Genomic DNA, 14,941 nt, shown 5'->3' with positions numbered 1-14,941 from the left:
ACTGAAGCAGCATTAGCCATTGCAGACTGGTGTTATGTATCATGTGGTTTTCAGGGTGTTTCCCCAGAAAACTTGCTAAGCCCATTGGCGGGGACGCTTCGGCAGCCATCTACCGTGTTGGGTTTTTTTTCCATTTTTTTTCTCCGAAGAGTTTTTACGGCGCTAGTGGCTCGTATTTTTTCTACAGTGGGCTGACAGGAAACAGGGAAGGAGAGGGGGGAAGACATGCGGCAAAGGTCGTCAGGACCAGGAGTCGAACCCGCGACGTCCGCGTCGAGGACTAAGGCCTCCAAACGTGGGGCGTGCTAACCCCCTGCGCCACCACAGCACGCCCCATCTACCGTGTTTTTGAGGGAGATGTTTAAAGTTGATATTAAATGTGAAAGTATGACTAGGTAAGTATGTTGTTATTGGAGGACATTATTGACAATACCTAAACACCAACTGTAAAGTCGTATAAAAAATCTAAGATTAAGGTTATGGACACCTGACCTCAGGCTGCCTATGTGTCCTCATGCTGACCACACCATGTTGATATTCCAACCGTTTTACTAAAGAGACAATTTAACCCATGTTTGCTATCACCGTTCATCATCGTTGAACTCGCACAAATTCCTTTGCTTTCCTTTTTTTCTGGCTGCTAGCGCAGTGACTTGTAGGACAAAATGATCGCATCCATTGAGTTTGGTGTATTGGTATGATGTACTAATATCAACAACAACAAAAAAAGGCATCTTATCAAAACAAAACCGTTCTTGCGTTCTAATGTGGAAAATAACTCTCTACTTTTTGATGTTTTTAAAGGAAGAGCTGCTAAGTGGCAGCAGATGGATGAACGGGGTGGCAAATGGACAGATGCTTAACCAAGTCAACATTTTCCTTCCTTCAGGGCCGACGTGGGAAGGGCAGCATCTTTGTGTGGGCGGCGGGTAATGGTGGAACGCAGCGTGATCACTGTGGTGCAGACGGGTACGTTAACTCCATCTACACCATCGCCATCGGAGCCGTCGTCCGGACCGGGAAGCCCGCCTACTTCGGTGAACCCTGCCCTGGAGTGATGGCCGTCACCCTGACAGGTTCCAACATGGGAGACTCGCTACCTTTGGTTAGTGTGTCAATACCTTCTAATACGTCTAACAGCAGTGTCTGGCTCTAATGACTGTAGGGGTGTGTGTGTGGGGGTGCACGTGGGTGTGTGTGTGTGTGTGAACCAGCAGCGTGACTTTTAGGCTGCTCTGAGCAGAGAGAATCCTGTTAAAGAGCAGCCGCTGGTGTGATATTTATCGAGGCCTGCCAAATGACCTGGGTGATTGCCGGGCAAACTCTCGAAGACATACAGAAACGAGTGTTAATTGGAGGTAAAGAGTGGCTGTAGTGGCTGAGAAAGGGAGAGGAAGGAGCCGAAGTGTTGATGGCGGATGTAACACGGGGAAAAAAACCAAGAGAAAATGTCTCGCCGGCTCCAGAACTGGAGAAACTGAAAGGCCAATTTTATCACTGCGTTAACACTTTGCTCTAGTGGGATGTATGCACTTTTTGAACTCCTCCTTTGGACGGAGGTGGATATGATAAGTTTTTTTTTTTTTATTAACGTGAGGAGAAAATTGTTTTACATTTGCTACTGAGAGAGGGAAGGATCACAAACAATAGCTGTTATTCCATTACAATTGTGTGCAAATCTTTTGTCTAAATTCTGCTAATGTCAAAAAAACCCCCACAGTTTTGGACTTGCGGTGTTTCCATTAAATAAGAAATGAAACTAAAATCACATGTGAATAAGAAAGTTCACGTGATAAGTCATTAAAAATCAGCCATCGGAGGAGACGTCGGCGTCTTATTCAGGCGCTGGAGCAACAAGCTTCTTCTACCTGGCAGCGGCTGCGAATGCGGCGTTTTGGGTAAATTGTAGTTGGCAATTTTACACAAGAGTTATGGATTCGACACGTTAGAATGACACACAATATTTTATGAACTGCGTGATGCTGTGAGAGCTCTGGTGGAGCCAGCTGCTCATCATTCAAAGGCCCCAAAAACAAACCATCGTCCTCCTACTGCTTCCTGTCGTTTTCTTTGTCATTTGGCCGGTAACCAACAGCTGGCTGTTGATCACGTGATGCGGGAAAAAAAAAATTTCTACTGCAGTTTTGTGAAATGCATCTATTTCAATAGATGAAAAACCACCTCATCCTAGTGCAGAAAATTTTTATCAATAACTTTTTTTTTTAAATCAAAAACCGAGTACTTTTGAAATTGCTCTGTTTAAATGAAATACATTTCTCTTTGCAATTTCAACTTGCGCTATTTTATGATTAATGGAAATGCAGCTAATGGTACTCTATGGGAACTCGATCTATAAAGAGTGTAAATCCTGTAGAAAGAACCCACACATGTAAGAGCTTGGATTAGTAAATTCATGCCATGTCTGTTACCTAGTTCCTGGGTTTCTCTTACTTTAGTAAGAGTAGAGTATTTTTTTTTCTGGATGCTCTAACCACTGTGAATAACTTCACAAAATAAAGATATTTTGACCAAGAATGCACCAGATCCCTGGTAATAGATAGAAGGATTGGATGTGGCATCCTGACCCGCATCTGTTTTGTTTTTCGTAAGGTGACTGTGACCAACACTGGAGATGGGTGTGTCACCCGCTTCCCAGGTACCTCCAGTGCCGCTCCGATTGCTGCAGGGATTCTGGCTCTTGCTTTGGAAGTGAAGTAAGTGTCAGTCAGTCTTCTGATGCTGCACACCAGTATAGTATCATGATGAAGCACACAGGCAGGGATGGAAGCAGGCTAAGATGGATTGTACTCATGTGACCTCTAGTAGGTCTTTCTCAGATATATGGGTATTTGTTTGCACCACTCTTTTGCATTTCACTGCTGATATACAGTGAGAAACACCAACAAATATGTATATTATTAGTCATTCATTGAGCTATTTTCTACATTAAGTGGTAAAAAAATATGGTAATGGCCTGACACCAAAGCGGTCTGCAAAAAAAAAATGTTTTGTGTCTTATAAAATTATGTTTCTCTTCTTTTTCCTAGCTGGAAGATTGAGACTGATTTTGTATTTGCTAATTAAAACATTAAATATAGAAGATAAACAATGTAAAAAAAAAAAAGATTGTTTTTTAAATTATTTTTATGGTGTATGATAAGCACCCACACTTTGAGGCATTGTATAGAAACAAAAAAAAGAAATACTCGTTTCCAGGAGTTACAGTGTAAATAACTTCACAAAATTTCACCATAGAAACGTCACCATAGTAGTGCCTAACAGGTCACTTCTATGGTGACCTGTTAGGCACCCAAAAAACAAACCGAAAAGTCAACAACTTTTCTTCTTGCTTGGATTTTGTCACTTTTTGTGCATTTGTTCTGCATTTTTGTTGTACTACACATATCTCACAGTCACTTTAGCAGTTTGAACTTATGTCCATCTACACATATTCATACATGTATGTACTTACTGTGAGTCTCAATGAAATGATTAGATGAGATGAAACACCAATGGACTTTGAATTGAGTCCAAGGAGGCTCATATTACGCCCCGGTCAGTTAAATCCAGATAAGTTTCTATCTAAAAAGTTACTTTAATGTAACTTAGTTACTTTCCAAATCAACTAATCAGTAATCTAACTAAGTTACTTAAGTTACTTTTTAAAACTAACTATGCCATCACTGTATATATATATATACAGTATATACACTGCCTGGCCAAAAAAAAGTCACCACCTGGATTTAACTAAGCAAATAGGTACAAGCCTCCTATTGGATAAGTACTGCATAGGCGATTATCTTTCATCTGGCAACAAGTTATTTAACCCCAGCTGATGCAATGAGTAACTCCTCATTTCTTAAACAACCGTGGCAAAAGACACATCCTGTGGTCGTGGAAAAGACGTTAGTCTGTTTAAGAAGGGTCAAATCATTGGCATGCATCAAGCAGAGAAAACATCTAAGGAGATTGCAGAAACTACTAGAATTGGGTTAAGAACTGTCCAACGCATCATTAAAAACTGGAAGGATGGTGGGGAACCATCGTCTTCCAGGAAGAAATGTGGTCGGAAAAAAATCCTGAATGATCGTGATAGGTGATTACTTAAACGTTTGGTCAAATCAAATCGAAGAAAAACAACAGCAGAACTCAGGAGTATGTTTAATTGTGAACGCAAACGCATTTCCACACGCACAATGCGAAGGGAACTCAAGGGGTTGGGATTGAACAGCTGTGTAGCCGTAAGAAAACCTCTAATCAGTAAGGCTAACCAGAAAAAAAGGCTTCAGTTTGCTAGGGAGCATAAAGATTGGACTCTGGAGGAATGGAAGAGGGTCATGTGGTCTGATGAGTCCAGATTTACCCTGTTCCAGAGTGATGGGCGCATCAGGGTAAGAAGAGAGGCAGGTGAAGTGATGCACCCATCATGCCTAGTGCCTACTGTACAAGCCTGTGGGGGCAGTGCTATGATCTGGGGTTGCTGCAGTTGGTCAGGTCTAGGTTCAGCAACATTGTGTGCCCAAAGAATGAGGTCAGCTGACTACCTGAATATACTGAATGACCAGGTTATTCCATCAATGGATTTTGTCTTCCCAAATGGAACGGGCATATTCCAAGATGACAATGCCAGGATTCATCGGGCTCACATTGTGACAGAGTGGTTCAGGGAGCATGAGACATCTTTTTCACACATGGATTGGCCACCACAGAGTCCAGACCTTAACCCCATTGAGAATCTTTGGGATGTGCTGGAGAAGGCTTTGCGCAGTGGTCAGACTCTCCCATCATCAACACAAGATCTTGGTGAAAGATTAATGCAACACTGGATGGAAATAAACCTTTGACACTGCAGAAGCTTATTGAAACAATGCCACAGCGAATGCCGGCTGTAATCAAAGCTAAAGGCGGTCCAACAAAATGTTAGAGAGTGTGACCATTTTTTGGTGGCGACTTTTTTTTTGGCCAGGCAGTGTATATATATATGTATATATAGATATATATATTTAAAGTTCATAGAGCTTCTGAAGAACAATTTTCAAGAGGTGGGTACTAATTGTCTATTAGATGTTGTATCAATTGTTGTGTTACACTAGATGTCACATGTCTTGTGACATAAGTGTATATAAATATGTATAATTGCTTAAATTCGATGAGAACATGTAGATGAGGGAAATCTATAATAAGGTTGTGTTTCACATTACAGTATTCAATCTAGTCCAAGCTGAGTGAACTCTATATCTTCCATAAACCTCTTTAGTTTTTTTTTAAAACCTCTCTACTGTGATAGTCTATATCCTTGAGTTGTTGGGTTTTCTTCCATCCTCCCCTCCTGAAATGGATTCATACTTTATTGCCTTTGAGTAAAAATCTTGTAATTTATCCTGAAACATTAATCAGAGACTTAAAGCTCCAGCACCGGTTTACCTTTCATCATCGACAATGTCAAAGCCGAGTCATCATTCGGAGGCACGTGACTTAAATGTTGCTTTACAGCAGCCTCAGCAGATCCTTTCCAACTCGTAGGAGTTTTAGCAGTTTTTGCCGTGAGACACGGGCAGAAATCCCAGTGTCTTGGTTTGCCAAACTCAGAGATATATTCTCAAGAGATTTGTGGCTTAATTAATTGCTGTAAAAGTGGGCTCCACCAAATGCTGGTGGCGGGGTGGCAGAGCAGGGTAACGCTCCAGAGCCTAGTCAGTCAGTCTGGTTTCTTTCTACTCTTTCTGATATCTTTAATGCCCATAAAGTAGACAACATGCTGCATTGATTACATTATGTGAAAATGATAAAAAAAAAACACAATTTCTTTAGGAGATAAAGAAAACTATGAGAAGAGCATTCGAAATATGTCTTACCTTTTCCAGCTGTGATGCAGTCAGTGGTTATTTGAAGCAGGAGTAGAGGTGACGTCACACTGTGTGCGGAAAAGAGCCGAGCTGCTAGAAGCACAAAATGACATGCTGTTTGTTTTAGTCTTAGTCAAAGATTAAATGAGTGATTATCTCAATTAGTACACCAAAAATACTCTCTCATAAAGTCTCCTAGGAAAAGGCTTTGCATTTCCTAGACTAGAGTATGTACCCAGAATTATTCAAACATTTGGCGTGTTTAGATTTTAACCACTTTTTTGAATTATTTTACCAACATACTTTGACTGACTAGGAAGTAAAATGAATGTTTTGGACCAAAGATTAGAGTGATGAGAAGAAAACCGTCCGTCCTAAAAGCCTGGAGCTCATTCCAAAAGATAAATGATCAAAAGTAGGAGTGAAGACATGCAAAGTGCTGGTTAGCAATCATAAGACGGGTTTGCTCTAATGCCAATAAAGTCTTTCTTATTGGTCATTGACTGTGTTTCTGCTATTTTATTATTTTCGAGACATGCCTGTCTCCTTTCCAATCAGAAACAATCTTCTTGGGGCTTTTACATGCCTCAGCAGTAGAGCAGGGTTACCATGCAGAGTCATCAACACAGCTGTCCACAGTTTGTTTCTCATCCCCAGGCCGTTTGCTAAATGTCTTCCACTTCTCTTCTTCCTTTTCAGGTAATAATGGATAAAAGTCTCAGAAACCTTAAAAACAATTCTCTTGGTTGAATCAAAATTGTTTTAAATTTAAATCTGTCAGAGGTATGAATAATTTTGGGCCTAACTGAGCTGATGTCCTGAGAAGTCGTCTCCTATTTGAGCAATCCTGGGTTTCCATTGCATATGTCCGAAAAGCCTTGTCAATATTCTGCTAATGTTGAAAAAACAGAATCTCGCAATAGTGGTGTCTCCATTAAATTAGAAAGTAGGTAAAAGTCACATGTGAATAAGTTTGATCACATGATAAGTCATTAAAAAACATGCAGTGTCATGATCCTCTAACTACTTCCTGCCATCTTCTTCTTCATGGTTTGCACCAGTGGCAACATCTGATTTTTGATCACGTGACTCGTGTGATGCGAAATAAACCACTTTTGATACGTCCAAAAACTACCTCAAAACTTTTGTTTTTAAATCAAAAACTTGAGTTTTTCCAAAATTGGCATGTTTCCATTGAGCAAATTTATTTTCAAAATGTCCCTAGCTGGAAATGCAGCTAGGGAGCTTGTTGTAAAAGTACGTACAACCTCACAATGGTGGTAACAAACCTGTCACAGACTGTTAATCCGCCTCAACAGGTGACCTGGCGTATCGGCTCATTGAACTTTAATAAAATGTTCAAACATTTACAAGATCCAGGAAGCATCTTTGATGCAGTAGTGTACCATAATCTCACCCAAAAAGCGAGAGAGGACTGACGAGTCTTGGTGATTTGGTGAATTGAATTGCTATCAGGCTGAGTTAACGAAGGTCAACAAAGGGACAATATCAGCTAACATAATGCCATATCCCTCCCAATTTCAGTTTAAGTTGCTTTAAATTGCTCGAGTTAGCTGCTGTACATTGATTAGTTTGCTAGCCTCCTTATTTTAACCTTTAGCCTTGAGATTTTCAAAAAGTTGCCAACATTTGTAAAACTAGCATGTTTAACGACAGACAGGCTTAAAGCTCAAAAAGAAAAAAAGAAAAAAGTTTGCTTTATTATGTTTAGTCTTGATGCTACGTGCTAAAAGTGTCACTGTCTCTATCTCTCTCTCTCTCTCTCTCGCTCACTATCTCGCAGCCTGTAAAAACTGCAGATGTTCATTGACATGACAGAAAATATACGTTCCCTTTTTAAATAACCTTTTACACCTTTTGTGTTTTCTCAGACACGGCTGTAAACACGCCAGTGATGATGATAATACGAGTTTATCTCCAATAAATGCTTTTTGAATTCTCTGAAACGGGTTTATTTTGATTCCTGCACACCTCTTTTAACCTCAAATTTCTTATTTTCCATTCATTTTTTTTTGTGTTGTCAACATTCACGCCTCTGTCTTCCTTCTCCTTTGTCCTGTGTCCCTCTCCCTGCCGTATCCCGAGCCTTTTTCTGATTGCTCTCAATGCGGCAGCTGCTGGTGTGACCTCAGGCCCGGTGTTTTGTGGCCGTATCAGTGGTATCTGCGCCACCTTCACAATATGGATTGTCCTAGAGGCCAGCTTTACTGCTCCAGCTGTCATGCTGCAGTGTTCTCGGTCTCAGTTACTTGGCTGTAAAATGGAGTGTGGGTCCCCTGGGCGAGGCGACTCCCAAGACATTACTGTTAAAGGCTTTGTCATGACCTGCTGCCACTGACTAAACTATATATCACCTCTCTTGCTCAAACCAGCTGGATTCTGCTCACGTCTTTATGAGTCTGAGTTCTCTCTTTCTCTCTCTCTCTCTCCGTATATATCCGTACGGCTTTCAGGCTATTCCGTTTCTCGTTCTTTCTCGCTTTTTCTCTCATATGTTGCAGAAACACGCGCAATCTTGCATTCAGTCATACTTTCATGCAGCAGACCTGGATGTTTCTTTTCTTATCCACATTTATCAGAAACAACCTAAATTGTGTGACACGACCAACTACTTGAGCTAGTAGTGTCCAAACGTTTTGCCACGTGGGTAAAAATCAATCTGAGAGTGTTAGCAGGTACATAAATCAAACCTTTTTTTTTATCATTAAGAAGGTAAAATAAAAACATATATTAGTGTTATTTTTTTATTCCATTTCTTCTAGGGACCTGTAAATCACCTTCTTATAAGAAAATTTAATAGATTTTTGTGCGTTGATAACTTTTCTCTCCTCTTGAATATATAAGCGGATAGAATATTTTTTCAGTCTAGAATCAGTAGTGAGAATATGAGCCAGCCTCCCAATTTAAAATAAAAGCAAAAAACAAACAAGCAAAAAAAAAAAAGTTAAAAACTCACAATCACATACCTACAATTTTCAATTTTAAGTAGGGCCAGGACACTAACGCTTTCATGTAATTAATTGCATAATTTTTCAAATGTAAAAAATGTTAACACAGTTAATCGCTTCCCCCCATACCTCTCTCTTTTTACATACCAAAGTCCTGAGCCGGAACTTTTGTATTCGAGTGTTTCTGGTGACGCACAAACGACGTCGACAAACAACAGCGATGGACGACAGAGCCGCTTCTCTTGGCCCACTGCGGGTTAATATTTGCTTTAAAAAAACCCTGAAGGGACGCAGGAAGAAGAAAAAAAAAAGACTACTGTTGTGTTCATGTATAAAAATGAGTACGCCTTCAAGCCTAAAATACTATCTCAATTCAAAATGTTGCGGCTAGCACAGATGTCCCAAACGTTAATGTTAGCATTCACAGTTCACATTTCCTGTTACCACCGGTAAATGTTTGAATTCTAATAGCATAACGACATTTCCTTCCATTGACTTAGATTCTCTATAGATGCTCTGCTAGCAGTCTGACCACGGTGAGCGTAGCGTAGTCCGATCCTTGGTGCACAGTGTCAGGTCATTGTTGTCTGGCTGCTTCCTCTGGCCTCTCTCACTCCTCTTTGTCTGATATCACTTCCATTTGTCTCCATCCGTACTGTCAAACAAATCATCAGTCCCCTGCAGTTTGTCAGTCATTCGCTGATCGTTCACTTTATCACTCCGGCTGCCTCTATCTCAATTTCTCTACAACCGTCCATCAGCTGGACATTTGGCTTTGCTGTGATTCCACCTGATGCTTTAGCTTCTGCAGATCTCTACCGTTTAATTATTTAGCTATTATTTGGGCTCCCTGGTGAAATGCATTGCCTGCTACGTCCACTCGAACATTTTCTGTTCATACCAAATCCAAGTGTTTTTTGCTGCTGATCAGTTCAAGTATACTTTATTCAAATTTAGCTAACTTTTATTTTCCAGTTGGTTAGAAAGTTTTTTTTTTGCCATGCAAGAAACACAGTAAGTCTTCTTGGGGTAATAAGACTTATTGGTTTTGCCCTAATTCAGGAGGTTAAAATATCATATTGTATTTAATCAGCAATTTTATATTAACTACAAAAGACCCTGTGCATTCAAAAAACTCAAAAAAATGGTATCGAATATTTATCTGAGTAATGATATCAAGTTTGAAATTTTAGTTCCATGTATGCGTTTTTATTTATTTATTTTACTGTGGATGGTTGCTTATTTTAGAACAAAGCTAAAACTAATCAGCCAATCAGAATGCTTCAAAACAACCACGAGTTCCTGTTAAGAACATGGTGCCAGGAAGTTAATTTGTTTGGACAGATATATTGGTTGAAATACTTTTAAATAGAGTATTAGCATATAAAGATAATAAAACACAAGATAATGTAGATTGTGAACAATGTCAAAGCAAGTATGTGTATATTGTTGCATTACTTGTCACAAACTATAATGCACAGGACTCTAAATCTGTGTTTGCCCATGTACACACGCAAAAAAAAAAAAAATAGAGCTTTTTAGAATCTCCACTTTGGTCTGAGTTTGTATAAATATTTTTTTTAGTGGTATTAAAGTGCTCACATGTGGATGAAAGGCCAAAATAAAAATAAAAAAGTACTTGTTTTTCAAGATATCCAGCTTCATGTGGACTACCATCTTTCAGTAGCTAAAGTAGATTATTTAAAGGACTTTTTAATAGTTTTACTCCACACCTCTGAAAATGTGAATTGAAACACTGGTACAATTTGATCCTTTTTATGTTTGATGTTTATTGTAGTAAAGAAAGAACGATCTCCATAACAGTTTTTCTTCAATCGGATGCTTTCACCTGCTCCATAAACCTTTACAATTCCAACATGCCGACCAACAACCCGTGCATGAATCTGCATGAAAACACCTTTAATCGGGCTCGGAATGAATCCCTTCGGATGCCCGGCCCGTTCTATTTGTTACCAGAGTTAAGGTACATCCAAAGACTCTTTGTATGTAAAACCGTTAACCATAAGGAGCCAAATTTCTTCAGCCACATCAGGAAGAGTGGCTCTCAAATAATGCGTGCAGGCACACAGCGGAGGCATGCATAAACAAGAGCAATACAATTTATCCAATGGCTTTTGACATACTCTGCATAAGACCTAAGCAGTCTGAGAGATTTATCTGCTCTGTTTTTGTGTTTCCCTCGCTTTATATAGATGCAAATTGAGCACTGCTTGTTTTGCAGAGAGGGAAACATGCACATTCAACAGATTAAGCAGAACCAGTACTGTTGGTGTGCGCCAAGCACTTTCATAAGTCATACACGCCGGCCCACGCATTTTCTTCTTTTGCAGAGCCGCGCTCACACGCCGAGCTATACCAACAGACACACACGTACAGATCCAGACGGCCTGTGGTCTCACGATCGTGTGAACGTACACATGTGTCCCGCGCGCGCTCGCACGTGCGCTCATTAACGAGAGAAATCAGGGCTAAATTGGTGTAGTGTGTTTAAAGGAGACTGCAGGCATGCAGTTATTGGACTTCGCTTAATTGATGGAGCCATTAGTAACACTTGTTCAGATAACATGGGAGGAATCTCAGTCTGCTCACAGTCACTCCAAGTGGGTTCATTTAGGCTTAGAGTGCAGCACATTAAGAGGAGATTACAGAACCACATGGAGCATGTTGCCTGTCCATGCCTTGCTACTGGGAGATTGATCGAGACAAACTGGGGACTGTGACACTCGCCGGGGGTAGAGACGCTGAGTCGGACAGCATCTGATGCCTGTGTGCTCGTGGCTTTGCTCAGCAATGCAGAGTCTTGCAAAAAAAAAAACATAGATATTTTCAAATTGTAGTTTGGGGATTTGATGTAAAAGACCAACAACACAAGGAACGCATGACTTCAAAAGCTAAAAATCTAAACGTAATTTTCAATTTTCAGGCCCCTTTACTAACTTAGTCTTAGCAAAACCCAGTGCGCAAAATTTTCTTCTGAAGTCAGCTAATTGATCAACAGTACCCATTAGTGTAAATTAATCTCAATATAAATGTAGCTTTAATATGATTTAGAATTTTGAGTGAACAGTGGATGCCAGATGAAGCAAATAGTGGCGTGCAAAATATATATATATATATATATATATATATATATATATATATATATATATATATATATTTTAGCTAAAACTGATGTAAATCTGTTTTGATTTTTGCTTGAAGTGTTTCATTTAATGAATTTCTATTTCTGTTAAAGCTGCAGTATGTAACCTTTATACAAAAAATATCTATGAAAAAAAGCAAGCTCCTCTGCTTTCTCCCAGTACTAACTGCAGAAATACACCACTCAGTCTAAAACTACAATCAGAGCCAGGGGGAGGGTCTTAGCGCTGCCAATCACTTACATGTTCACTCCCTTATGTTTGCTCTTTGCTAAGCTACAGCTGGGTCACCGCAACAAAGTCTGCCTCAAATGCTAATGCTAGTTACCATAGCCCCCGATGACGGTGGCTATGCTAAGGGGTTTTTCTGTAATCATAAGTTGTTTTTCCACCATTAGCACATTTAGCAGCATACAGCAGGTTGATTGACAGCACTAAGACCCTCCTCCTGGCTCTGATTGGTTGTCTCTGACCGGGAGTGATGCATTTTTGCAGGCCGGAATAGTAGCCCACAGAGGAAGCGGATGAGCTCAATTTATTATTTTTTTCTATCTGCCTCATGCCCTACTGCCGCGACATGGTGACAGTTTGAACAAATACGGAAAAAACACATTCTTGTGAAAGTTTCATATTGCTGCTTTAAACCGCACATTGTTCTCGTGTCACCTCAACTTATTATGTGACACCCCAGCATTATAGTCATAAATCCAGACATCCAGAGTAATATACATTAACCAATCTGCAAAGTCTATAAACTCAGCCGGGGCATTACTGTTATGATTTGTGCATAACTGAATCAGATGCTGTGTTCTAAATAGTCCCTTGTTAACTTGCTGCAGTGTGTCTTACTCTTTGTAACCTACTTTGGATCAGGTTTACTGCTTGTATTGACGGTTCAGCTGGACCCATCGTAACTCTGCCTGCTCGGTGACCAATTCTGCCAGTTGTGGTGGACGATGTGGTTGTTTTGCACAGGACATGGATTTGACACCATTCCAGTCTGTGCTGGTCCAGGTTTTTCTGATGCAAAATGTTAGTTAGTATCCATACAATTAAACCCAAGTCCAAGGCGTTGTCAAGTTTAAACGGAGGCGAGATGCTCAGCAGTCACTCGGCACTCACCTTGAGGGAAAATGTCGTGGCTGTTTCTGCACGAAACATCCAACGTTTCCCCTTTGATAACAGAGTGAATCTTTCATTCACCATGGCAATAAGTCCAATTTACTTCTCAAGTATGTGGGCTCCATTCATTATCACATCGGTTTGAATACATTCATGGACAGCACTGTGAACAAAGTGGAGAGAATAATGGGGCTTTGGCTGTCACCAGAATTTCATTTTCAGTGGTTGTTTATGGGGGGGAAACATGGAGAGTCGTGCCTCTAAATGATCGAGAGCTGACAGTGTTTTCCTCTGGGCCCTGATCTCTCTCTCTCTGTTTAGTTCCTATCCTTCATCCCCCCACCACTCCCCTCCATCTTCTCCACTGTCCATATTTGACGTTTTTTCCCCTCGGCTGGACACTTTGTCCTCCTGCTCTCTGCCTCCTTCTCCTCATGCCAGTCCTCTTCCTCCTCCCTCCTCCTCTTCGCTGCCTGGGCCCACTGTGAGTGATAAATTATTCGTGGGCATGCTCTGAGGGCCCAGGGGCTGTTCATTCCTGTACACAGAGGACTCGCATTGATCCAGCCTCTGGTTCAACTTAATTGGAAACCCAGTTACACCAGCTACAGACACACTCCCTCACACCAACCCGCAGCGTGCACACATTGCCCATACTTGCGCTTTTAGACGTGCTATGGATGACAAGTGGCAATAATAAACACGTTTGGTGCACTGGGCCGGTTTCACTGTACAGTAATACAAGTGACTAGACTGGGTGCGTAGTTATTACACATGTCAACTGAGTTACTCAACACACGGACATGTGCACAATTGCCAAATTTATTTATTATCTGAAGATTTAACAGCCATTTTAAATATGTTTTTATTCCTAATGCATAAAAAATCGAATGCACATGCATTATATGCACACAATTTGTAGTAATACGGTATTGCGCGCGCGCACTCACACACACACACAGACGCCTTCATTGTAGTGCTGCATTTTTCAACAGAGCTAAAGTGGAGTAACAGTTCACAGTGGAGCAATATGGAGGCCCAGGTTTATCGATTTGACTGAGACACTGACTATCATACGGCTAATAGATTACATCAGACACATCGGAGTGGCCCAGTCAATGAGGCCTGATCCTGTTAACTGGGGATTTGTAAACAGTTGTGTGCTCACTGTGACGGCTGCTGTGGTGCTTTGTGAGCCTTATCGAGGGGAAGATGGCCGTAAAGGTCTGCAGGAAGCTCATAGGTGGTTGCCTTCAATTTTTACAAGCCATTGATCAGCCGGCTTCATCTTCTAATTCATTGCTGTTGCGGTTCAGTTTTTTGGGGGGGGTTTATTTGTTTTTTTTAATGTTTTCCATTGCAGGTGTTTTTGCGGTATTTAAAGCACTTTGACAGAATGAAATAATTAATGCCTGGAAGTACGTCATGAAAATGAGTTGAGACAGAAACAGATTCTAGTTTCTCTTATCATCCAAAAAAACATAATTCCAGATTTAATGGTCTTTGTCTGTGTTCTCTCGGCAAACTTTCTTCTGGCCATTGGATTTTTCTAACGCCATCATCATGTTGTTGTGTATCACCCTTCCTATTCTATAGTATTAACAGTAATAAGAACATATCTAACAGTGCCTTTCTACGCATTTGACATTGTAGCATACACAATTTAAACTCCTGACATAATTTTTTTTTAGACGTGTCAACAAATTTCACTGCAGGTGTCAAGCATCATGTGAACCCCCATGTGCGTTACTGCCACCACTTCAGTATAGCCTTGATTCAAATACAGCAGCAAGGACTCAATGGTGACATAATTGCACCCAACGCTGCGTCAAACAGACACTTT

The 14,941-nt window shown here is 40.6% G+C and overlaps 1 protein-coding gene across 4 annotated transcripts in view; it reads left to right on the top strand.

Annotated features, from left to right (window-relative positions):
* The window catches only part of LOC116716835 (furin-like protease kpc-1), a 228,998-nt gene that overhangs the window by 121,521 nt on the left and 92,536 nt on the right, over positions 1 to 14,941 (top strand). For all 4 annotated transcript variants that reach the window (XM_032557721.1, XM_032557717.1, XM_032557720.1 and 1 more), the window contains 2 exons: positions 890 to 1,105; positions 2,611 to 2,714. In XM_032557721.1, the coding sequence (XP_032413612.1) occupies positions 890 to 1,105; positions 2,611 to 2,714 (320 nt within the window). The remainder of the gene's footprint in view (positions 1 to 889; positions 1,106 to 2,610; positions 2,715 to 14,941) is intronic.

This window comes from Xiphophorus hellerii, chromosome 3, assembly GCF_003331165.1.
Source record: "Xiphophorus hellerii strain 12219 chromosome 3, Xiphophorus_hellerii-4.1, whole genome shotgun sequence".
NCBI classification, from domain to species: Eukaryota; Metazoa; Chordata; class Actinopteri; order Cyprinodontiformes; family Poeciliidae; genus Xiphophorus; species Xiphophorus hellerii.
This window is presented reverse-complemented; position numbering and strand designations above follow the sequence as displayed.